At 42.6% G+C, this 23,896-nt stretch overlaps 1 protein-coding gene across 3 annotated transcripts in view; it reads right to left on the bottom strand.

Moving 5' to 3' along the window:
• The window catches only part of PUDP (pseudouridine 5'-phosphatase), an 89,342-nt gene that overhangs the window by 28,688 nt on the left and 36,758 nt on the right, over window positions 1-23,896 (bottom strand). For 2 of the 3 annotated variants that reach the window (XM_076358009.1, XM_076358017.1), the window contains exon 3: window positions 21,180-21,409. In XM_076358009.1, coding sequence (XP_076214124.1) covers window positions 21,180-21,409 — 230 coding nt within the window. Of the gene's footprint in view, window positions 1-14,733; window positions 14,889-21,179; window positions 21,410-23,896 lie in introns of all 3 variants that reach the window. The other variant, XM_076358025.1, reaches the window with a different exon arrangement.

The following is a 23,896-nucleotide window of genomic DNA, read 5'->3' as shown; positions in this document are numbered from 1 at the left end:
ATACCTCCAGGGATGGGGACTCAACCACTTCCCTGGGCAGCCTCTTCCAATGTTTAACCACTCTTGCAGTAAAGACATTTTTGTTCACGTCCAAGCTAAACCTCCCCTGGCGCAACTTGAGGCCATTTTGTCTCCTCCTATCGCTTGTTACTTGGGAGAAGAGACCAACACCCACCTCACTACAACCTCCTTTCAGGGAGTTGTAGAGAGTGATGAGGTCTCCCCTCAGCCTCCTTTTCTCCAGGCTAAACAACCCCAGTTCCCTCAGCCGCTCCTCATAGGACTTGTTCTCTAGACCCTTCACCAGCCTCGTTGCCCTTCTCTGGACACGCTCCAGCACCTCAACGTCTTTCCTGTAGTGAGGGGCCCAAAACTGAACACAGTGTTTGAGGTGCGGCCTCACCAGTGCCGAGTACAGGGGCACGATCACTTCCCTACTCCTGCTGGCCACACTATTTCTGATACAGGCCAGGATGCCATTGGCCTTCTTGGCCACCTGGGCACACTGCTGGCTCATGTTCAGCCGGCTGTCGACCAACACCCCCAGGTCCTTTTCCGACAGGCAGCTTTCCAGCCACTCTTCCCCAAGCCTGTAGCGTTGCATGGGGTTGTTGTGACCCAAGTGCAGGACCCGGCACTTGGCCTTGTTGAACCTCATACAGTTGGCCTGGGCCCATCGATCCAGCCTGTCCAGGTCCCTCTGCAGAGCCTTCCTACCCTCCAGCAGATCAACACTCCCGCCCAACTTGGTGTCATCTGCAAACTTACTGAGGGTGCACTCGATCCCCTCATCCAGATCATCGATAAAGAGATTGAACAAGACCGGCCCCAAAACTGAGCCCTGGGGAACACCGCTCGTGACCGGCCGCCAACTGGAGTTAACTCCATTCACCACAACTCTCTGGGCCCGGCCGTCCAGCCAGTTTTTGACCCAGCGCAGAGTCCACCTGTCTAAGCCGTGAGCCGCCAGCTTCTTGAGGAGAATGCTGTGGGAGACGGTGTCAAAGGCCTTACTGAAGTCCAGGTAGACCACATCCACAGCCTTTCCCTCACCCACTAGGCGGGTCACCTGGTCATAGAAGGAGATCAGGTTGGTCAAGCAGGACCTGCCTCTCATGAATCCGTGCTGGCTGGGCCTGATCCCCTGGTTGTCCCGCTCATGCCTTGTGAGCGCCCTCAAGATGAACCGCTCCATAATCTTCCCCGGCACCAAGGTCAGGCTGACAGGCCTGTAGTTCCCCAGATCCTCCTTCCGGCCCTTCTTGTAGACGGGCGTCACACTGGCAAGCCTCCAGTCATCCGGGACCTCCCCCGTTAACCAGGACTGCTGATAAATGATGGAGAGTGGCTTGGCGAGCTCCTCCACCAGCTCCCTCAGCACTCTCGGGTGGATCCCATCCAGCCCCATAGACTTGTGAGTGTCCAGGTGGCGTAGCAGGTTGTTGACTGCTTCCTCTTGGATTATGGGGGGTTCATCCTGCTCGCCATCCCCATCTTCCAGCTCAGGGGGCTGCGTATCCTGAGGATAACTGGTCTGCCTGTTAAAGACTGAGGCAAAGAAGGCATTAAGTACCTCAGCCTTTTCGTCATCCTCGGTGACAATGTTCCCCCCCCGCATCCAATAAAGGATGGAGATTCTCCTTGGCTCTCTTTTTGTCATTAACATATTTGTAAATATGTTATGTAAATATATGGGAGAAGATATGATACTGTAGATCTACTGTAGGATCTACTAGGAAACTACTAGGAAAGTAGGGTGGAAGAGCTCAAACGGCTCTGAGAGATGTTTAGAAAGGAGTGGTTTTATTAGGAGACTGAAACAGAAGGACTAAGATACCTACCTGGAACATCTACACCTGAACTGGTTATCTAGTCTCCTTTTATGGAGAGAAACGTGATCCTAGGGAACGGGTTACTGCTGTTTGGGAATAGGGCCTAATGTGGTAGCCTGACAGAGGGGAGGCAGCCGCAGCTCCATGCCCCCTGGTCCAAACAGTAGCGAGGCTGAGCATGTATCCCCAGCAGGCACATGCACACAAACACATACATAAATATATACATATATGGCTAGCCACACAGATCAACGCAGTTACACTAAGCACTCACATGAACCCACAGGCTCGTTCAGCTGGCTCTTTACTAGCGCTCACACACTTGCCAGCACTCAGTCTGGCTACTGGCACTGCAGATGCATGGGCCGGGCACCTGTGACCTGCAGTCCCATGCCGGGGGCTGGCACTTGGTTTCGCCCAGCTGCTAGCACTCAGACCCTCGCTTGCTCCAGCCACTGGCGCCGCAGACACATGGGCCTCTGCCCGGGGTCTGACTCCAGTTGCTGGCCACACACACAGACATACAGAACAGATGCCCTTCAGCCAGGAAAAGAGTTAGAAGTAGAATTTGGTAAGATAGGACAGACTGTGCTGGTCAGGAGCAGGCCATGGCCAGACAAGCGTGTCATTTATACACATCCAGCCCTTTTTATCCCCATATCCCTCTATTTCCCTGTAATAAATCCTGAGCAATCCCAAAATGCTCTTCCCCTGCATCTCATACTGTGTGCCATGCCCCAGGCAGCATCTGCCCTCAGTCCAAAAGGGGATCCAGCATTGATTCACCTTGATGGGTCTCATGGCTGGATGATTCACCTTGATGGATCTCCTGGGACAGTCCTGGGAGGGCCCGGACAGGCTGTCCCTCCCTCTGAGTCCTTAATCTGGGCTCCCGTCTGCCTTCAGGACTCTGTGCTCCCCTGGCCTTGTGGAAATGGGCCTCTGATGGGCTGATGGCTCCTATGGTGAGCCCGGGAGCAGCCCGGCAGGGTGTGATTTGGGATCCTTCACCTGCCATCGCCTCTCTGAGCTCTTTCGTGGCTCTGCAGACAAGCTTTTACCACACAACCTAACCGCTGCATCCTGTGGCGGATCTTCCTTAGGATCTATCCAATTCTACGCAAGTTTACGTATCAAATGCTGCTTGATTCCTAACATGCAAGACCAGGAATCCAAGTAGTTTCTTTCACAGGTCTTTGTAACTAGGGCCTGGCATACCATACACTATGCTAAATATAGAAATCAATAGGAGAAAAAGAGATGCTCAAATCAGACATCCTATCTTTTCTTTCTTCTCGATGCTGCTATTATTCCAATGTTCAGTCTGATCCTAAAGCAATACAGCACAGCATGTCACAAGCATTATTATGTCTTCATACTGCCAAGTAACTGAAATCCTTTTATTAAAATACAGCATTCTGTGATGGATTTCTTCATCCTTGGACTGACGTTGAGCCTGAAGCTCTTACTAGTAATCACTTTACACAAAGCCAGATCACATACTCAACTCAGACAGAGAGGCTAAGGACTCAATTCACAGATTTTTAAAAATGGTGTGAAAGCTGGTGAGACGGAATTGCTCCTGCAAGGAATGGATACATTTCAAAATTTCTGAGAGAGACTACACTGAAGGCCTTTTCTGAATAATCGACTTATGGAACGTTTTATTCATCGTTCATTAACACTGTATTATTAAAATAAAATCAGTTCCCAAAAAATCAGAGAAACAAGAAGAAAGTTGTTTCACTGAATATTAATCATCTTAAAGAAATTTAAGGCTGTCATGTATTAACACCACAGCTGTAAAGAAGACCTGTAAATAGTAAGATATCAGTAAAACAGTCTTCCACCAGCCTACTCAAAGTCAACCATCATCTTTCAAGCATACTTGCTCTTCAACCGATTGCTAAGACGATAAGAAAAAAAATCAGGTGACGGGAGAAAGGGATAGTAATAAATTGTCCAAATGCCTTAGAATTACTAGTTAATGCAAGACAGAATAGAAGATGAAACTCCAACATCAGTGTTTCTAAAGAAAACCTCTTTACTTTGAGAGACATGCCAAAGCACACATTTGCAGCTGACTCTTTCCACTATCTTAACAAGATTTTAAATTTAGACATGTAGCATCCTAAATGTTTGAAGAGTTTTTGCTGTAATGTTAGCCCTGTCACATCATCTACCAATCCTCTTGAGACAGAATGCTTAGCCTCAAAAAAGTAAATGCTTTTACTATTTCAGTATATACATCATTAACTTATCTCCTGTTTCCTCACTCTTCATCTACACTCCCTAAAAAATGGGAAAGCGTTAAGGACAAATGGGCTACCGCACACTGTTAACTCTTCATAATTTATAATGAAACTGTATAGACTACTTAATGCAGTCACAAATTCAAGTTTTCATTTTCACCTGCAAGACCCTATATTGTCTTGCCCACAATTACTGTATGTCTTGCTTTTATTTCCTTCTACTCCCTAGACATCATCTATCCTTTTACTTAATTGCGTTCTTTATCTCTTTCTTGCACTTTCAGCTGCATGTCTTACATCATGCTGACCTCTGTGCCTTGTACAATCTCCATGCTTACACTCTTCATCCTTCTTCAGCAGTATCTTTAAAAATACACTCTTTCAGGAATCATTGATACATTCTCTTCTTCCTCCCCTTCTTATTGCTGAGCTATTAACTGAAATTTGTCTTGCTTAAACCACTTCTGCTCCTTGCTGGACCAGGGCAGCAGAGAACACAGCTGAAAGCTAATGCAGAGCTGGCTGATTCACTTCTCAATTCTATCAGAAATGACCTCTGTCAACTCTTTGACTCTGAGGAAAATTGAGGGACAATACTTGCTTGTCATCTAAAATAGGAACTTGGAACCTTGTTCACTGAAAAAGCCACAACGTTCATTACATAAATGCCAATCAGTGTGTGTGTGGGGGGTGTAATTAGTTTCCACAAGCTACATCTGTATTTCTTATAGTCTTAGATGTTTATACATATTTCAGTGCTCTGACAGTTGTCCAGAGCAGGCTCCATGCCTATCATCCAGAGTACATGGATTTGATGCTTTTTCTTCCCCTCAGGGTTTAACGTGTACTTAAATATAAATATGATGTACACAGTCAGCAGCCATGGCACACAAACATCAGGAAACTCAGGAGCGTTCCCAGGTCTAGTAATGGTCATAATATGGTAGAGTCATAGCATTATTCCTGACTCCTAGAACACCTGACTGCAGGAGACTCCTGGCTTCCCAAACTTCAAATATCTGCTCTACACAATATAACTCTTCACGGAAGTTATCATATGACCATTGTACTAGTTATTGCTACAATTAGAAAATATTATCTTCTGAGGAAAACATTAAAATAATTGCAAACACTTTTTGCTGAAGTTTAAGGAAAAAAAAATCTTCTCAATGAAAATTTTCAGCCTGAAAAGTTAAAAACTCACAACTGAAAGCAGAGATATATTCAAGGGATATATCATAGCTAATCTTAAAACTGCAAATGCATTCTACCTAAGATACATGATCATTCTTTGTAGAATAAAAGGTTCTGTTGGCATTCTCTTGGGATAACTGTGTTATTGAAAGTGGGAAGCAGTAAGACAAGTTACATACTATTACGCTTTTTGCCCATGGCACTTTTTTTGAATCAGTAATATTTTGAGTCTGTAATAGCTTTGACGCTCAGGACAATAGGCTGCAACCTCTAATGTTTCCACTCTTTAGTCTGAAGCTGCTGGATGCAATAATGTGTTCTGGAGGCAGCAACTGAATGGATGACTGTGACCAAGTATCTGTTCAGGAGAAAGAGGACAATTTCCTAATGGAGGAAAACATGTTCTGTAACAGAAGATATTTTCAGTAATGGATGAAATCTCATCAGCTAGTCTTTGCTAGTCAGCAACACCCTGAGGCTTTGAAGCAACTAAACTATAAAATGAAGGAGTTACTAACATTAAAAACCATTTCTCATTACCATGCTATTTTAGAAAGGTTGTAGATACATTTTAAAAGAATTCTGGTGTTACTCAGGGAATTATTAACTAGTAATCCTTACCTCTATACTTGGTAAAATCTGCTGATGACACAAAGTTGTGTAGGTTAGCTGGGAGAAGAAACATCTGTATGTAACTTGGAGTGACAAGGTAGTCTACTGGGCAGTCAAGTGTCAAATGAAATAAAATGGTCAAGAAATGTAAGCAATACACATTAGCTGGAAAAAAATAAATGACGTACATCTTGTAACATTCAGTTTAAGTACTGGACATCACTGTAGACAGCTCAGTGAAAACTCAGAACTTGGGTGATATTGTATATATTCATAGACATATATAATGCTGTCTCATCTGGAATACTCTATGTAGTGTACACCACAGACATTATTCTATGTTAAAATGTTTTTGATAGGAAAGGTCTGAAGAAATTAAATCAGAATGCATATGAGGAAAAAAAAAAAATAAAAACCACCCACCGCCACTCCCCACCCCCCAAAAAACCCTCCCATATACAGTCTGAACAGACTGTAAAGCGTTTTACTTATGGAGCAAGAAATAAAAAGGAATGTGATGAGTAGTACTTAAAATTCTGAGTGGCAGATCAATTACTTCTTACCTTTCTCACTCATAACATAAAAAAGCTGACATTCAAAGAAGTTAAAAGGTGAGAAATTCAGAACATATGCAAAAGACTTACAGAATCAATTGTCCCAGGTAGTCATCAGCATCAAGAAAAAAACCCAAATATTGTGAAAGGGTTACTAAAGCCCTTTTTTGTTGGTTTTTGTTTTGTTTTGTTAAAAGAGAGCCTTCAATTAGTTCATATGGGAGCAACAGAATTTAAATGGATAAATTAACTCCCTCTAGTTAAAGGGGATTATTAAGCCTCTGGTATTAGCTGTCATCAGAGATGGTACCAAATAAGATAGACATTGAATCTGAGCATGAACAGCAATTCCTATATTCAATACTATTTAGACAAAAAAGAAAAGCTTTCTTCGATGGAATAGGACGACAGCATTTCTACCGCTGCTTGGAAATGTTTTCTACTTTAAATCAGAATCACTTCAAGTCTTACTGAAGCTTAACTTGAACCATTTCCTTCTTGGCTTTGAATCACGCTATTATTCTAAGATAAAGAGATGCTGGAATGGAAATGTTAAGCATCCTTTTTTAGCAGATGAAGCTGTCACTTCTGCAGCTCTTTTCTGTGCTACAAGGTCTTTTATCTTTATACAACCAGTCTATCACAATAATAACAAAAAAAAAATTCTCAAACATTGCTTTATGGAGTATACTTTGTAATCATCTTGTAAGTGCACTTATTTTGTGGTACAGCAATCAGCCTGAGCAAAATGCTTTGCCCTGTTTAGACTATAAATAATTTGTCAGTGTTAATTGATGGTCCTGTATGTAGGTTTCCTGCAACTGTGCCAAAAAAACACTCTTACAAATTCTTTACCACGCAACAGAATAAGCAGAACCCTGCCACGAATACCAGCTCTCTGAAAATTACCTACAACCACATCTTCACAAAGAGCAAGTAACTTAAACAAAAAGAAAATAAGAAAACAAATGAACTCTCCCTCCCCCAGCCTTAGTGCATTAAAACAACAAATAGTTGACCTTAGTCTTTCAAAGGTTACCGGAGGTCTCCCCATGACAATAATTCACAAAGAAGCAACCAAAAAATACCACTAACAATGCAACTCCTTGTTTCAGTCTTCGTTCTTTGTCCTGAAACTGTTGAAAAGCGTTGTTACAACAAGCTCTGTGGTGATTATAAAGGTAACTTGAGATACAGAGAGGATCAGTGCACTAGATCTTTTTGAAAGAGGACTTATTCATGCTTGCTATAACCCAAAAGACATTGAAAACATTTTTTGTGAAAATTCGTGTTAATTAAAATCTAATTATTCAATGACTGCTTTGTTTAGCATCTCCAAAAAGTGCTCAAGGTCTTGAAAGAAAGAAAAGATAACTCAGTGAGCAATTTATCATAGAAGAAGGATTCCCCCCCCCCTTTTTTACTACTTACCATGCATAATTAATATGTGATAATACCCGTAATGAGTTCCCAAAAACAATTAGCAACGCATCTCCAGTGACCTGCTAATCTGAATATAATGCTTTTAGAATTTGGAGGTGTACCAGTCTTTTTGTGCTTACACACTCACCTCACGTAGAAGCAAAGAAGGCTGCAGAACATAATTTATTATTCTGCATTACATTTCATCAAGTCCCTTAGCAGCTACTTGATACATTATCAAGACAAATGCAAGGAAAAAAAAATTATTCCTGCCTCTCCACCCCCCAAGTAGGGTACCCCAAAGACTAAGAACCAATTATAATCCTTCTTTCCTCTTCCAATCAGATACATTAAGTGAAAGCAAACCTTGACCAGGTTATTTTTTGCATGGAATTTCAATGACTCTTTTCATCTCCATAAGACAAATACATTCATAAATAAACATGCACTGCAGTAACAAGGACAATGTCTGGAACACTTAAGAGCTAAATTACTTTCAAGCCATGCAACATCTCATTTTTCTTCCACAAATATATAATAAAGACTGCCAGCATGGGGGGGGCGGTGCGCGCACACAAGCACACATGCCTCAGGAGAAGAGCGAGGAAGAAAATCAACCATGTGAACTGAGAGCATGATAATTGAAGACAAAACAAAACAAACAACTTTGTAACTGTCTCCTTCCTTTAATTGTCTTGTAAATATAAAATAGTGGCCTATTATGGATTTAGGGAAAAGGTGCATGTGTACAGCAGATCTTCAGAAGTCCTGGATTGCTAGATGTAATGAAATTTCTCACATTCTTCTCTACAGCCATGTCCATTACAGTTATGAAGCTGGAAGCTGAGCTTCGTAATCACAGGCTTCATCATCCAGCCTGGGAGACACAAATAAGGGCTATTATGCTTAGACTATTTAGAGGCTGAGGAAGGTGCAGGATTCAGCCATCAGACTGTCCAGCGACATATCACGTAAAAAGTACATTCCATAGAGTGCTGTGATCTTTGCATCCCAAGCTGTAAGCTTCTAGCAGTATTTCAAGATGGAGGTCTTAACACATAAAACTCTACATTGTTCAATACCTACTTACTTTTAATTGCCTAATAGGCAATTTAAAGGTATAATTTATTAATAATTTATTCCTTTAAATTTCTCCAGTGTCTGTCTGAAATCAATAGCTTCTCCAGCAAGGGGGGGAACAGTTCTGCTGTTCATTGTTTTGCGGTGCCCCACAGTAGCAGGAATTCAAGACCTAGACCAGCAACACATACTAAATACTCAAATCACAACTTGTCATCTAGAAGTAAGTCTTCAGTCACACTGCAGAGCAAGAAAAGTAAAGGCTTTATGAATTCAGGAAAAAGTTCTAGTCAAGAACCTTCCTGAGCAAACAGCTGGTGTACCGTGTGGTAACTAGAACTATCCCCAAGGAAACCCAAAAACTGGAAGACTGAACTCCTCAGGCCGAAGAGTGCTCAAAAAGCTGTTTTCCCCAATTTTTTGAGGAAGTATTCCACACAGTGGACAAGATAAGGACAACCCTCTCTTCTGATCTGCTTTAAAAAGAAAACAGAAGTCCCAGATTGCTGTTATGTTCTCTATGGAGTCATTTTTTCTTGACATTTTAGGAGTGTGCTAGGACTACTTTTCCAATTACGCTTTACAAAAGATTAACTGCAAGAGATGTTTAGTTCCTGAGAAATAGACACAAGCTGTTGAGATTGGGCCATTTTGGATGCACACATGAAAGCAAAAACCTCATTTCTCAAAAACCTATAAAGTCAGAAAGGGAGGTTCCCACTGAATTTAGCACTTCACCTTGGTTAGAAGGCAGACAAGTGGAAATGTCCTGTACTCAAGCCAATATATGAATCCTTTCAGATTTCACTTGCTATCCACTCTCAACACTTAAGGGTATGTCTGCATGTAACAACTAAACTAATCTGGGTACACAAATGATGTAACATACTTTATTCACCTCCCAATCACCCCACGTATAGTAACAGTAAAATCTGCTGTATGTAATCTAAACTCATCAAGGGAGTGTACTCTGCTTGTGCTGCAAACTTAAGCACGCCGTGTGTATGCAGGATGAACGGTTTCAAGCTCTCGTGGCACTGAACCCGTTGCTCAGCAGTTCCGTCACCTCCCAGGGAGCACCGTCCCCACCACACAACACACTGTTGCCAAGGGAGAGTCTTCTCTGCTCTGTTTGGAAGTTGGCTACTGTGCAGCACAGGATGCGAGGCTAATGGGAACACTGAGGGAGCACAACCTTGCAAATAAGGGACTCCAAAGGGGCACTCTGTGCAAGCAGTGAGGAAATTATTGCCAAAAAAGCCCAACAAGAAGACACACACACCAGAAACACTCAAACACCTCGGACCTTCAGTCAGTGTACTAACCGCCTGGCTACACAGGAGTTGGCACCAACAAATCAGATGACACAAGAAGTTCTTTATTGGCTCTATCCCATCAACTGCCTAATTTGAATTAATTAATGAACTGTAATTACATCAGTACAGACAAGAAAGTCAAGTGGTTTCCGAAAAGAAAGCCCAAATTCTGCCTTCTACCTTTAAATGCACTGGCAGCTAGAAAGAGTTACAGAGCAACACCAATCCCCCTTCACGCAGTAAGTGGCTGCTGGCACGTGCTGTATCTGCTTCTGTACAGACTGCAGTGTACATGAACAACAGTGATCTACTACAAACTCTACTTCATGTGTCCCACTGAATGCAGCCTAACGCTTTAAAAGTCAGGTGTACTATGACCATTACGATCGCAGGCTATACCACTGGGAGAAGCAAATACGTAGCAATGTGCTAAAATAACTGGTAAAAATTGTGAGTCCAAGAAGGTAAGACAGCAGAGAATGGGTAAATCAAAATGGTTTATACCATGAACAGCTGTTTAGAAGAGCGTTTCAGCTGAGGAAAAGTTGGGAATGTACGCCTATTCAAAAGGACAGACTAGAGCCACGGTTGAAAAGACAGCCATTGATGTAGGTTTGAACTAAGTTGAAAAATGTCTATGTATTTTTACACTTAATGCTTTTGTTATTCTAAAATAAGATGTCTGATTTGTGAATTGTAAACATTCAGGAAAGAGTGTAAGTCAATTTATTAATAAAACGGAAAAGGGGCAGATTTATGATGACTAAAATACGTGATTTCAACAGCAAGGATTTCAATTTACAGCTCAATACACCACCTAGAATGGCTGTTCATGCCTTTGTACTCCTAATAAATTCAACCTCCAGGTACATTATACATAAGGAATAACAGACACATCACTAATAAAGTAACTGTTAATCTGAAAACCATAGTAAGTGAAATACACACGCTACATGCATACACTAAAAGTGGTGCAGCTGAAGGGGGGGGGGCGGGAAGTAGAAAAAGGAAAAAAAAGAGGGGACATAAGAAATAAAAAATAGATTTGGGCATCCTTTTTACACAAGCTCACAATAATGATGGTCACGTTAAGTGCTAAATCAGCTTTCTTCACCCTCTGTTTTCCTTGTACGATATAGACTAAAATTACAAAATGGTCATAATGTTCTGAATCTCTATTACTCTTTCACTACATCTTTCATAGCAAAAAAGTCTCAGAAAATTTCTCTTTGAACTTCTCTTTTCTATGACATAAAAAGTCCAGTGAGACTCATAAATCCTAATGCCATTTAATCAGTCTGAAAAATTTTAATGAGCTCTCACTAGAATTGGTACAGAGATTATTCATAACTATGGGATCAATTAATTAATTACAAATGGAAGAAACTGCAAAGAAATAGTGTTTTAAATTAAGGCAATGATTTACATCACTTGGAACTTTTTAAATAGAACAGATTGATTCTTCATAAAAGAGTTATGACCATTTGTATTACTACAACCTTTTCCTATTTTTAAACAGCAGATATAAATGGTATTTGTTTGTTTTTAAGTTACACTACAAGTAAGGTCCTTTATTTCACAGAAAAGCTATAGGCAAAACAACCAAAATACTGGAAAGAAAGGCCTTGACTTGCCACATCCTCAAGTAGATAAATAATTAATTCATGTGTTTTTAATGACATGAGTATATTGGAAGTATGTATAAATGTTTGCATGGGAATGTCTGAAACCCTCTGAGTTAGAGCCATATTTGTAATAAATTTAGTAGCATAACACTTTTGTTACTATGAAATAAAATCACTTCAGGATAACATTGAAAAGTTATAGTTGATATATATGTATCAACATATATACAAATACACACAGAAACACAAACAGCAAGGTTTTTATGAACTCTTTTAGAGCAAAAATTAATATTCTAATATTTATAAATTCCAAAAGCATGATTTTAAAGAATTTGAGCCCTTTAAATCAAAAAGGAACACAAAAATGTTGTTTAGCGAAAGTACTTTTGTTTCCTTTTTTTTTTCCCCCAGATCAAATCTGTGAAGTGTATCACCGAATCACAGGATGATTGAGGTTGGAAGGGACCTTGATTTGCCAATCAAGCTGGCCCTGCCCAGTCAAAACTTTTAGGTACTGTAGAAGGGGATAAAGTCCCTGTAGTGCACATAAAAAATACGCTGGGGAAGACAGTCTGGGTTATTCCTGCCTCGGGCAAAGGCAAACCCATCTGTGGGATTGCTTTTCCTGAAGGACCTGGGTGCACTTGGTGGGTGATGGGGGAGGATGGGGAAGTCTGATGTGTACCTCAAGGGGATTTGATTTTGGGTGAGAATAGCCAATGATTTGAACTGTATGATGTTAATTGCTACATAATATTATAGGCCATATCAATGGTATTACAATAAGAATCACCCAGATTAATGAAGAATGAACTTCAATGAAACCGAGCAAAGCACAGTGATGATGGTACCAGAACCGACTTCAACATGAAACAATCCAACACCGCATACCATCTCCATCTTTTCTGCCCTGAAAGATTATTATAACAGATGGAGCTCAAAGTCATGGACCAAATGAACTCAGCGAACATTTTAGAGGGATGGCCCATAGATTACGGGGCCTGTGTGTGTATATATCAAAAGACAGGAAAAGGGGTGGTGATTAATGGGAATGTATTGGAAAGTCGGGGACCTGGGCATGATGTAGATGGTACAGAATAAGGGGTGGATACTGTCCTGGTTTTGGCTGGGATAGAGTTAATTTCCTTCCTAGTAGCTGATACAGTGCTGTGTTTTGGATTTAGGATGAGAATAATGTTGATAACACAACGATGTTTTAGTTGTTGCCAAGCAGTGCTTACACTAGTCAAGGACTTTACAGCTTCCCATGCTCTACCAACTGAGAAGGCTGGAGGTGCACAAGAAGCTGGGAGGGGGCACAGCCAGGACAGCTGACCCAAACTGGCCACAGGGATATTCCATACCATGTGATGTCATGCTCAGTACACAAACTGGGGGAAAGCTGGCCGGAGGGGCCACTGCTTGGGGACTGGCTGGGCGTCGGTCGGTGGGTGGTGTGCAACTGCATTGTGCATCACTTGCTTTGTATATCCTGTTATTTTCATTATTATCATTATTATTACTCTTTTACTTTCTGTCAATTATTAAACTGTTCTTACCTCAACCCATGAGTTTTCTCACTTTTACTCTTCCAATTCTCTCCCCCATCCCCCCAGGGTGGGGGGAGTGAGTGAGCAGCTGTGTGGTGTTTAGCTGCGTGCCAGGTTAAACCACAACAGTCCTTTTGGCACCCAACATAGGGCACGAAGGGTTGAGGTAACGACAGATCTGACCAGAGTGTGTTAAGGCAAATTTGTTATAAGCATTCATCATGTTGGTTTAATAGTCACTGTTCACAATGTTGATTAATTTACTCTCAAAGTTGACGTGCTTGCTCTCAAAGTTGTGTTATGTAACACCTTATTTGCTGTGTATGTTCCCTGTTGTGCTGTCTATCACCTCAGGGAGCTGGATCAAGGATATCATTTTGCCGCACTGTGTAACACTACTGGTTTATGATGTCATAAAATTTTTGGTTGTGAGACTAATTTTGTATTTCTACTTCCATATTTCTACTCGGCATTGCCGTCATGTCCGTACCCCAAGAGCCACTTTTTGGAAACTATTAATAATTACAGCATTTACCTTTTCTCCTTGAGGAACCAATCTATGGGGGAGATAGGGGGACACACACACTTCGCCCCACTCCTTCACCTTCCCTTTCTCCTTCAGGCTAGTTACAACAGCTCTTGAGAATTCTGAATATCCTTGGGATGTTCAAACCAGCATGGTCCTATTGCTCTGTCTCCTGAATGTGGTTCAGGCCTTGTTTCAGGTTAAACAATTATTTAAGAATACCATCCAGAGATCAACCCCTGCGACAGGCATTGTGGCTACTCAAACCCCTGCGTACTCAAACCTCAGGTACTGTGGCTGAACCAGAGAACCAACCCGTGCCGGTATCAGTCGCCCCTATACACAAGAAGAAATACACAAGAAAATCAGCTCGTTTAGTAAGGGATGAAACTGAACCAGGGACATCATGAGAACAGGAGGAGTAAAAGGCAGAACCCATAAATGAGATGGTAACCACCCGATCCCTATCCCTGAGTGAGCTGCAAGACATGCAAAAAGATTTCAGTCGTCGTCCAGGCGAGCACATTGTCACCCAGCTGCTCTGATGCTGGGATAATGGGGCCAGTAGCCTGGAATTAGAGGGCAGGGAAGCCAAGCAGCTGCGATCCCTTTCCAGGGAAGGGGGCATTGACAAAGCGATTGGAAAAGGGACATAAGCCCTCAGCCTCTGGAGGCGACTCCTGTCAGGCATGAAGGAAAGGTAGCCCTTCAAGGAAGATGTTATGTATCGCCCAGGCAAGTGGACCACCATGGAGAGAGGTATCCAGTACCTGATGGAATTAGCTGTGCTGGAGGTGATTTATGATGACCTAAACAATGAACAGTTATCCAAAGGTCCAGATGAACTCAGGTGCACATGACCCATGTGGCAGAAGTTCGTACGGAGCGCACCATTGTCATATGCCAACTCATTGGCAGTAATGACCTGGAAAGATGGAGAGAGACAAAGGGTGCGTGAATCGGCTGGCCAGCTCCGGCAATATGAAGAAAGTCTCTCTTCCTCCCTGTGGGCCTGCATCTCAACTGTGGAGAAACTGTCCGAAAAAGTGTCCCAGGAGTTCCAGCGATTCAAAGAGGGTATGTCCTACTCCCCACCTGTACAGACCAGTACCTCAGCCATTAGGAGTAAGCATCCCTCTGCTCAAGAGGGAGGATATAGTGGATACACACCACGGGCCACCCTGTGGTTTTACTTGCGTGACCATGGAGAGGACATGAGGAAGTGGGATGGAAAATCTACCTCAGCCCTAGAGCCACGGGTACATGAGTTGCAAGGAAAAACAGTCACAAAAGGGGGATCATCCAGGAAAATTGCTGCTCCAGTCTCCACTGAGCAGTTCCCCAGACAGAGTAGAAGGGCTGATTTTACTTCCAGATCTTAATAAAGGGACTTTTGATTGCATTTACAAGAAATGAGTAACAGATACTGTGATGAGGATTAGAGGGGCCCTGCCTCCAGCCACGGGGAGGAAAGGGACAACTGGGTTTACTGGACTGTGTGGATTCGGTGGCCTGGCACATCGGACCCACAGGAGTACAAGGCTCTAGTGGACACCGGTGCACAGTGTACCCTAATGCCATCAAGCTCCAAAGGGGCAGAACCCATCTGTATTTCTGGGGTGACGGGGGGGATCCCAACAGCTGACTGTATTGGAGGCTGAAGTGAGCCTAACTGGGAATGAGTGGCAGAAGCAGCCCATTGTGACTGGCCCAGAGGCTCCGTGCATCCTTGGCATAGACTACCTCAGGAGAGGGTATTTCAAGGACCCAAAAGGGTACCGGTGGGCTTTTGGTATAGCTGCCCTGGAGGCGGAGGAAACTAAACAGCTGTCCGCCCTGGCCAGTCTCTCGGAGAATCCTTCTGTTGTGGGGTTGCTGAGGGTCAAAGAACAACAGCTGCCGATTGCCACCACCACGGTGCACCGGTGGCAATATCGCACCAACCGAGACTCCCTGATTCCCATCCATGAGCTGATTCGTCGACTGGAGAGCCAAGGAGTGATCAGCAAGACTCGCTCACCCTTTAACAGTCCCATATGGCCAGTGCGGAAGTCTAATGGAGAGTGGAGACTAACAGTAGACTATCGTGGCCTGAATGAAGTCGCGCCACTGCCGAGTACTGCCGTGCCAGACATGCTAGAACTTCAATACAAACTGGAGTCAAAGGCAGCCAAGTGGTATGCCACAACTGATGTCGCTAATGCGTTTTTCTCAGTCCCTTTGGCAGCAGACTGCAGGCCACAGTTTGCTTTCTACTTGGAGGGGCGTCCAGTACACGTGGAACCGACTGCCCCAGGGGTGGAAACGCAGCCCCACCATTTGCCATGGACTGATCCAGACTGCACTGGAACAGGGTGGAGCTCCAGATCACCTGCAATACATGGATGACATTGTCGTATGGGGCAACACAGCAGCAGAAGTTTTTGAGAAAATAGTCCAAATCCTGCTGAAGGCCGGTTTTGCCATAAAACAAAGCAAGGTCAAAGGACCTGCACAGGAGATGCAGTTTTTAGGAATCAAATGGCAAGATGGACATTGCCAGATCCCAACGGATGTGATCAACAAAATAACAGCCATGTCTCCACCAACCAGCAAAAAGGAAACACAAGCTTTCTTAGGCGTTGTGGGTTTTTGGAGAATGCGTATTCCAAATTACAGTCTGATTGTAAACCCTCTCTACCAAGTGACCTGGAAGAAGAACGATTTTAAATGGGGCCCTGAGCAACGACAAGCCTTTGAACAAATTAAAGAGGAGATAGTTCATGCAGTAGCCCTGGGGCCAGTCCGGGCAGGACAAGAGGTAAAAACTGTGCTCTACACCGCAGCCGGGGAGAACAGCCCTACCTGGGGCCTCTGGCAGAAAGCACCAGGGGAGACTCGAGGTCGACCCCTAGGGTTTTGGAGTCGGGGATCCAGAGGACCCAAGGCCCACTACACTCCAACTGCAAAACATATTGGCAGCATATGAAGGGGTTCGAGCTGCTTTGGAAGTGATTGGTACTGAAGCACAGCTCCTCCTGGCACCCTGACTGCCGGTGCTGGGCTGATGTTCAGAGGGAGGATCCCCTGTACACATCATGTAACTGATGCTACGTGGAACTACACTGCCAGGTGCACAAGAAGGTGGGATGGGGCACAGCCAGGACAGTTGACGCAAACTGGCCAAAGGGATATTCCATACCATGTGACGTCATGCTCAGTATATAAACTGGGGGGAGTTGGCCAGGGGTGCAGCAACCAGTGCTTGGGAACTGGCTGGGCATTGGTCAGCAGGCGGTGAGCAATTGCATTGTGCATCACTTATTTTGTATTTTATCATTATTATTTTCCCTTCTTTTTCTGTTCTATTAAACGGTCTTTATCTCGACCCACGAATTTCAGTTTTTTCCCCCGATTCTCTCCCCCATCCCACTGCAGAGAGGCGGGGAGTGAGCGAACGGCTGTGTGGTGTTCAGCTGCCGGCTGAGTTAAACCACAGCACAAGGGTATATCTTCCTTGCTCCAATCCTACACCCTGGTCTCTGGGACCTTGATTCCTGACTTGCTACATTCAGTACTTCAGCCTTTTTCATGTCCTGTGTAACCAAGTCCCCCATCTCATTCAGCAATGGGCCCACATGTTCCCTAGTCTTCCTTTTGTCTCCTATGTACTTAAAGAAGCCCTTCTTATTGTCTTTGACATCCCTTGACACATATAGCTGAATTTATCAAATTTCACAGTAGTGTCGTCAATGAAACTCCGATTTTGCCTCTGCAGCACATTTTAGAGGTTCCCCTAAAAGGAATTCCCATTGTAAAAATTTGAAACATAGTAAAATACTAAGTAACTAATTCTAGAAAAATAGGAATCAACTTATTTTCCAAATTATGATCATATAAAGGTAGGAAAATAATAAGAAAAACCAAACAAAAACAATACTTTGAAACTTTTTTTTTTCAATTGTCCAAATAAAATGTATGGAAAGGAACACAGTGTTTTGAACACTGGCCTGAAATTTCTACAATATTCAAAGACATATTGTTTCTACATATGTACAACTGCAGCTGGTTTTCTTACGAGTTGCATCTGTGTATTTGAGAGCAGAATTTGGCATATATTTAAAAGAAAAAATTCAATTTTAATAAAAGACAAAGTTTCTAGTATTTAATCTGCAGATCACATTTTGATTACCTGATTTAATTAATTACTCACATGACAGTGCATTGTTACTAGTGTTAGAAGTTCATATGAAACTTAATGGATCACAAGATACTAAGACCTAGGTTGAATATGCAGGGTGTATCTTGTTTGAAATTCCTGTGCTATGGTTTCATCATTATGCTTATTAAGTTCCTAGTTAACCAAAGACTGCAAACCAAAAGGTCAACATTTAAGAAATTCCCAGACAGACAATTATGACATCCTTCAATGATAGTAAAGTAGACATCATATCCATTTTTATATAATTTTAGAACTGCCTACTTGTAGAAGTATGCCTGCACAGCAACAGTCACAGGCTGGTATGCCAGTACAACTAAATTCTGGATTTGGCCTTCTATGGCTACATTGTATTTTTCGCTTGGAGCAGCAGTGAAGTTTTGAAGCAAATCTGACAGTTGCCAGTTGCTACTAAGTAGTTTTGGTGTGTACTAGGTCGCTTTAGCAGGATGCTAATGTGGAAGTCCTCTCCACGTACCTGCATACCAAGCATTCTCCAATGCTTAAGCGGACATAAAGCTCCAAAGAACCTTATACAGCTTTCAGCCAGGGATCAGAGTAAATCTAATCCAACGGAAAACATTCAAATCACATATAGATGTATGAGCCTAAGCACCAAATACATTGCTCTGATTATCTGTTCCTCTTGAGTCCAATTACTTGCTTATGCAAACATTGCCTATACCTCCTGATATTTTGCTGCAAACTTGCATGTTACTGATTTCCCGCATGAAATCCAGACCTGTAGCTGTATTAGTTCACCGCTTGGGACTAAACACTGCAGATGTCATCACTACACTGCAATTGGTCATGAATGTTTCAGACAGTTTCTCATGTACTGTTTTGATTTTCTTTTTCTTGGGAGGTCTGTGCTTGTGCTAAATTCCCACACTTCGACATTTATGACTTTTGTAGATGCAACAAAAAAAAGTTCAGCTGAATTACCTGCACTAAGGGAACTCTGCATGCTGTTAAACTTCATATAAAGGAAAACCACGGGTTCAAACATTTATGCTCTTCTTCAAAGGTTAAAGAAAATACCTATACAAAACTATGATGAACACTCTGAAATTGTCTAACATACCTTTAAAGTTTAAAATTATTAAGTGTAATGCAGATGCTACTATTATCTTCAAGTATTTTTTCATTGTTAAGACAGCTAAGGCTACTTTACTGATGAATAAATAAAAATATCTACAACAGTGTCACTGTTTTATTGGTTGTTGTTTGGTTTTGGTTTGGGTTTTTTTAATGTTTTTGTCCTTTTTAATTACTAACACCTTGTGACTTTCCTGAAACAGAGCCAAATAAACTAAGAGCTTTGGGAAAGCTATCCCTCTGGATATTACTATGAGGCTCCTCAAATGAAATAATAGTTTAATTTGTCATTAACACAGCTGACATTCAATTTCCTTACCTCTCCTTCAGATACAATACCAGTTATGACCCAGCTTTATATAAATTCTCAATACTTTATGCTCTTTTACTTTCAGAATTACAGAACAGCTTACAGCCACACCTCCATCCAACTGAAAACACCTCATCCTGTTTCACAAAAAACACACCATATAACATTACAGGAACATACCCTGATTTTTTGTTCCCTAGACATACAGTTAAGCAAGAAAGTGTAATGTTATATGAAAGCAACATTAAGCTCTGGTTTAAGCTTGTTTTCAACTCCCCTCTTACTCCCTGCAAAACCTGCTTCCCAATGTTTGCTCTCAATTGAGTATTACCGTGTTCAAAATTCATAACTACTTGACTCTAAGGTGAGATTTACAGCCTTGCTGCTCAGTTTCTTCAACATTTGGAACATACCATACATACAAGGCCTACTCACACAAGTACCTCACATCTCCATACATCCCCCATCTGCATGAACGTGATTATGTACACTTGGTGTATCTTTTCTGAATATCTAAGTTTCCAAATGAAGTTGATGCACATACACAGAATGTCAAGGGAACTCGCAACAAACAAAAAAACCCAAAAAACAAACAAAACCAAAACCAGTTTGGTTAACACTGTTCATAGTATGCCACATTGCATCAAACATTTCACTTCGTATTCCCAGGCAAAGCAAATACCATTTAGACTCTGGGTGAGAACTTGAAGTATGAAAGGCTGAAGAATCTCAGCTAATCATTCTGTATGTATTCCATGTAACCATTTTTTCCTCAATAATACTACTGAGAAAACAGTAATCACAGTCTAATCAAGCTAAAGTTGTTCCTTAAAAATTATTATGTAATACATTTTTCTGCAGTAATGAAACTCCAAAACTTCAGAACTTACGTTCCACTCAGGATAGATAAGAAGTAAGAAAAATATTTTAAGGAGAAAGGCAATTTAATTTAAAATAAAAGCGAAGACATTATTTTAACTAACTCTCAATTTATCTTTCAAATACTCTCCCTACAGATTTCTATTTCAGAATCAAGTTTGGAAAGTTATATATCAGAGAGAGAAAATAAACACCTCTACTATTTGAGAAAGATTGCTCAAACTGATCGGTTTTAAATCAGAAAACAAGAATTATGATCCCAGAGATTTAGAATGCAAGAGGAAAGAGATGGCTTAGGAAAAATATATGCACTCTTTACAAAGAAGTATCTTTAATGTTTAGACACTTAAGAGGTAAATCAGCCATGAATGTATGAAAAATAAACTGATCTATGTTTAAATAACAGTTTCCAAACTTTGAGTAGTGAAGTTAAGTTTGCAGATTTATGCACGGAGCGGAAAAGCATTACACTTTCCTGTTACTGCACACTACCATGTAGTAAATCAGAGCAATCTGCATTACAAACATTACAGGTAGTGGGGGAAATGCTGCTTTCCAGCAATCTCTTTTTTCAACAGTATAAACACCTTTGAAAACAGAGGTTGCTGATTTTTATAATGTTTATATTAAATCTTAATCTAAGTATTTATCACATTAAAAAAAAAAATCCATATATAGCCCAAACAAAATATTCCTAACTTTTCAGTTAATTTGTTCCCTCCCCTTCTTACCTTCTCTGGAGGTGCAGGAGGGTGAAATCTGTTTGCACAAACCAGAAATGCATCAGGCTGTGGCTTGCCACACTTCACCTTGGGGTCATCTCCCAATACAATATGATGAAAAAGACCAAAGAAGTCTTTGTGTCTGGCTGTTTTCATCTGAAATGTCACTTCAGCTGAGCTGGTGGCAACAGCTATGGGTATGTTGTGTTTGTGTAAATGACGGATCAGCTTATCAACCCCTGCAAGACAAATACATACATTTTATTTTTTATATATGCATATATGTAGGTATATGTATTAATATTTATACCTACTTACAATATATTTAGCAGTATTTCAACAATGTTGTTCTACTGACTATAACAACCTATTTCAATCAGTTAGTGTAGAAGAAAATTCTTGCTCTATCTGAAACGTTCCTTCTCCACACAAAAATCATGGAACACTCTTCAAGGTAGATACTTGTTCTGTCATCAAATGATGCTTGTCTCAAAACATGCCAAAAATGGGTTCACCATCATAGAATCACAGAATCTTAGAATCGTTAAGGTTGGGAAAGACCTCTAAGGTCATCGAGTCCAACCATCCACCCAACACCACCATGCCCACTAAACCATGTCCCTAAACGCCGCATCTACACATCTTTTAAATACCTCCAGGGATGGGGACTCAACCACTTCCCTGGGCAGCCTCTTCCTATGTTTAACCACTCTTGCAGTAAAGACATTTTTGTTCAGGTCCAATCTAAACCTCCCCTGGCGCAACTTGAGGCCATGTCCTCTCGTCCTATCGCTAGTTACTTGGGAGAAGAGACCGACACCCACCTCGCTACAACCTCCTTGCAGGGAGTTGTAGAGAGCGATGAGGTCTCCCCTCAGCCTCCTTTTCTCCAGGCTAAACAACCCCAGTTCCCTCAGCTGCTTCCCACAGGACTTGTTCTCCAGACCCCTCACCAGCCTCGTTGCCCTTCTCTGGACATGCTCCAGCACCTCAACGTCCTTCTTGGAGTAAGGGGCCCAAAACTGAACACAGGATTTGAGGTGTGGCCTTACCAGTGCCAAGTACAGGGGCACGATCACTTCCCTACTCCTGCTGGCCACACGATTTCTGATACAGGCCAGGATGCCATTGGCCTTCTTGGCCGCCTGGGCACACTCCCGGCTCATGTTCAGCCGGCTGTCGACCAACACCCCCAGGTCCTTTTCCACCAGGCAGCTTTCCAGCCACTCTTCCCCAAGCCTGAAGCGCTGCATGGGGTTGTTGTGGCCGAAGTGCAGGACCCGGCACTTGGCCTTGTTGAACCTCATACAGTTGGCCTCGGCCCATCGATCCAGCCTGTCCAGGTCCCTCTGCAGAGCCTTCCTACCCTCGAGCAGATCAACACTCCCACCCAACTTGGTGTCGCCTGCAAACTTACTGAGGGTGCACTCAATTCCCTCATCCAGATCATCGATAAAGAGATTGAACAAGACCGGCCCCAAAACTGAGCCCTGGGGAACACCGCTCGTGACCGGCCGCCAACTGGATGTAACTCCATTCACCACAACTCTCTGGGCCCGGCCGTCCAGCCAGTTTTTGACCCAGCACAGAGTACACCTGTCTAAGCCGTGAGCCGCCAGCTTCTCGAGGAGAATGCTGTGGGAGACGGTGTCAAAGGCCTTACTGAAGTCCAGGCGGACCACATCCACAGCCTTTCCCTCATCCACTAGGCGGGTCACCTGGTCATAGAAGGAGATCAGGTTGGTCAAGCAGGACCTGCCTCTCATGAACCCGTGCTGGCTGGGCCTGATCCCCTGGTTGTCCCGCTCATGCCTTGTGAGCGCCCTCAAGATGAACCGCTCCCTAATCTTCCCCGGCACCGAGGTCAGGCTGACAGGCCTGTAGTTCCCCGGATCCTCCTTCTGGCCCTTCTTGTAGATGGGCATCACATTGGCAAGCCTCCAGTCATCCGGGACCTCCCCCGTTAACCACTGCATAAGTACACCCACTAGAAGCTCATTAAGCAATGTCCCCAACATTATGTATGTTCATTATTTCAAACTTTCTGTAAGTGAGAGAAAAGCACATGGGAACATTTTCTTTTATACAGAGTTATGCTCCTGGAGGGGGGGGGGGGGGGGAATCAAAGTGAAAGAAATATACTCTTCTCACTGAATGGTATCGTTTTAATTTCTGAAGCAGGTATCCAACTGGCTTAAACCAGCCCCTAAGACAGCTCAGTTTCTCTCTTTTGCAATTATTAAAGCAAGTAACACTGGGCAGAGAAGGGGAGCTGTCAGTCACAGTTGTCAATACCAGAGCTTTATCTATTGATGCTGTGAACCCAGAGTAATGAACACCTCAAGCCTAATAGGTAGAAATTTCAATCTGATCCAGTCTGCTACGGAAGGTTAATGCAGGGAAAAGTGAAAACACAGCACTCAATGTTTAAGAGGGAAACATACTTCATTATTCGGTGCAAGTTTTGCGTTTCCTATGCAGAGGTTTCAATGCTTCTTCGCTGCAGCATTCTAAATGCTGCATACCTCTCCCAGACAAAACAAATAGCAGTGCCTAATGGTGAACGAGAGTGGACATCTGGTCTTTACCAAGTCACAAGAAAAAAATCCCTCCATATCTGTAAAATCATTTCAGCTCTGCTTCTTGGCATAAATCGAAACTGTGCTGGACACAGGATATTAGTTTCAGGTAGATAAGCCTCCAGTTGACTTTTGGCTCCTTGAACC

Source organism: Aptenodytes patagonicus, chromosome 1, assembly GCF_965638725.1.
Source record: "Aptenodytes patagonicus chromosome 1, bAptPat1.pri.cur, whole genome shotgun sequence".
Taxonomy (NCBI): Eukaryota; Metazoa; Chordata; class Aves; order Sphenisciformes; family Spheniscidae; genus Aptenodytes; species Aptenodytes patagonicus.
This window is presented reverse-complemented; position numbering and strand designations above follow the sequence as displayed.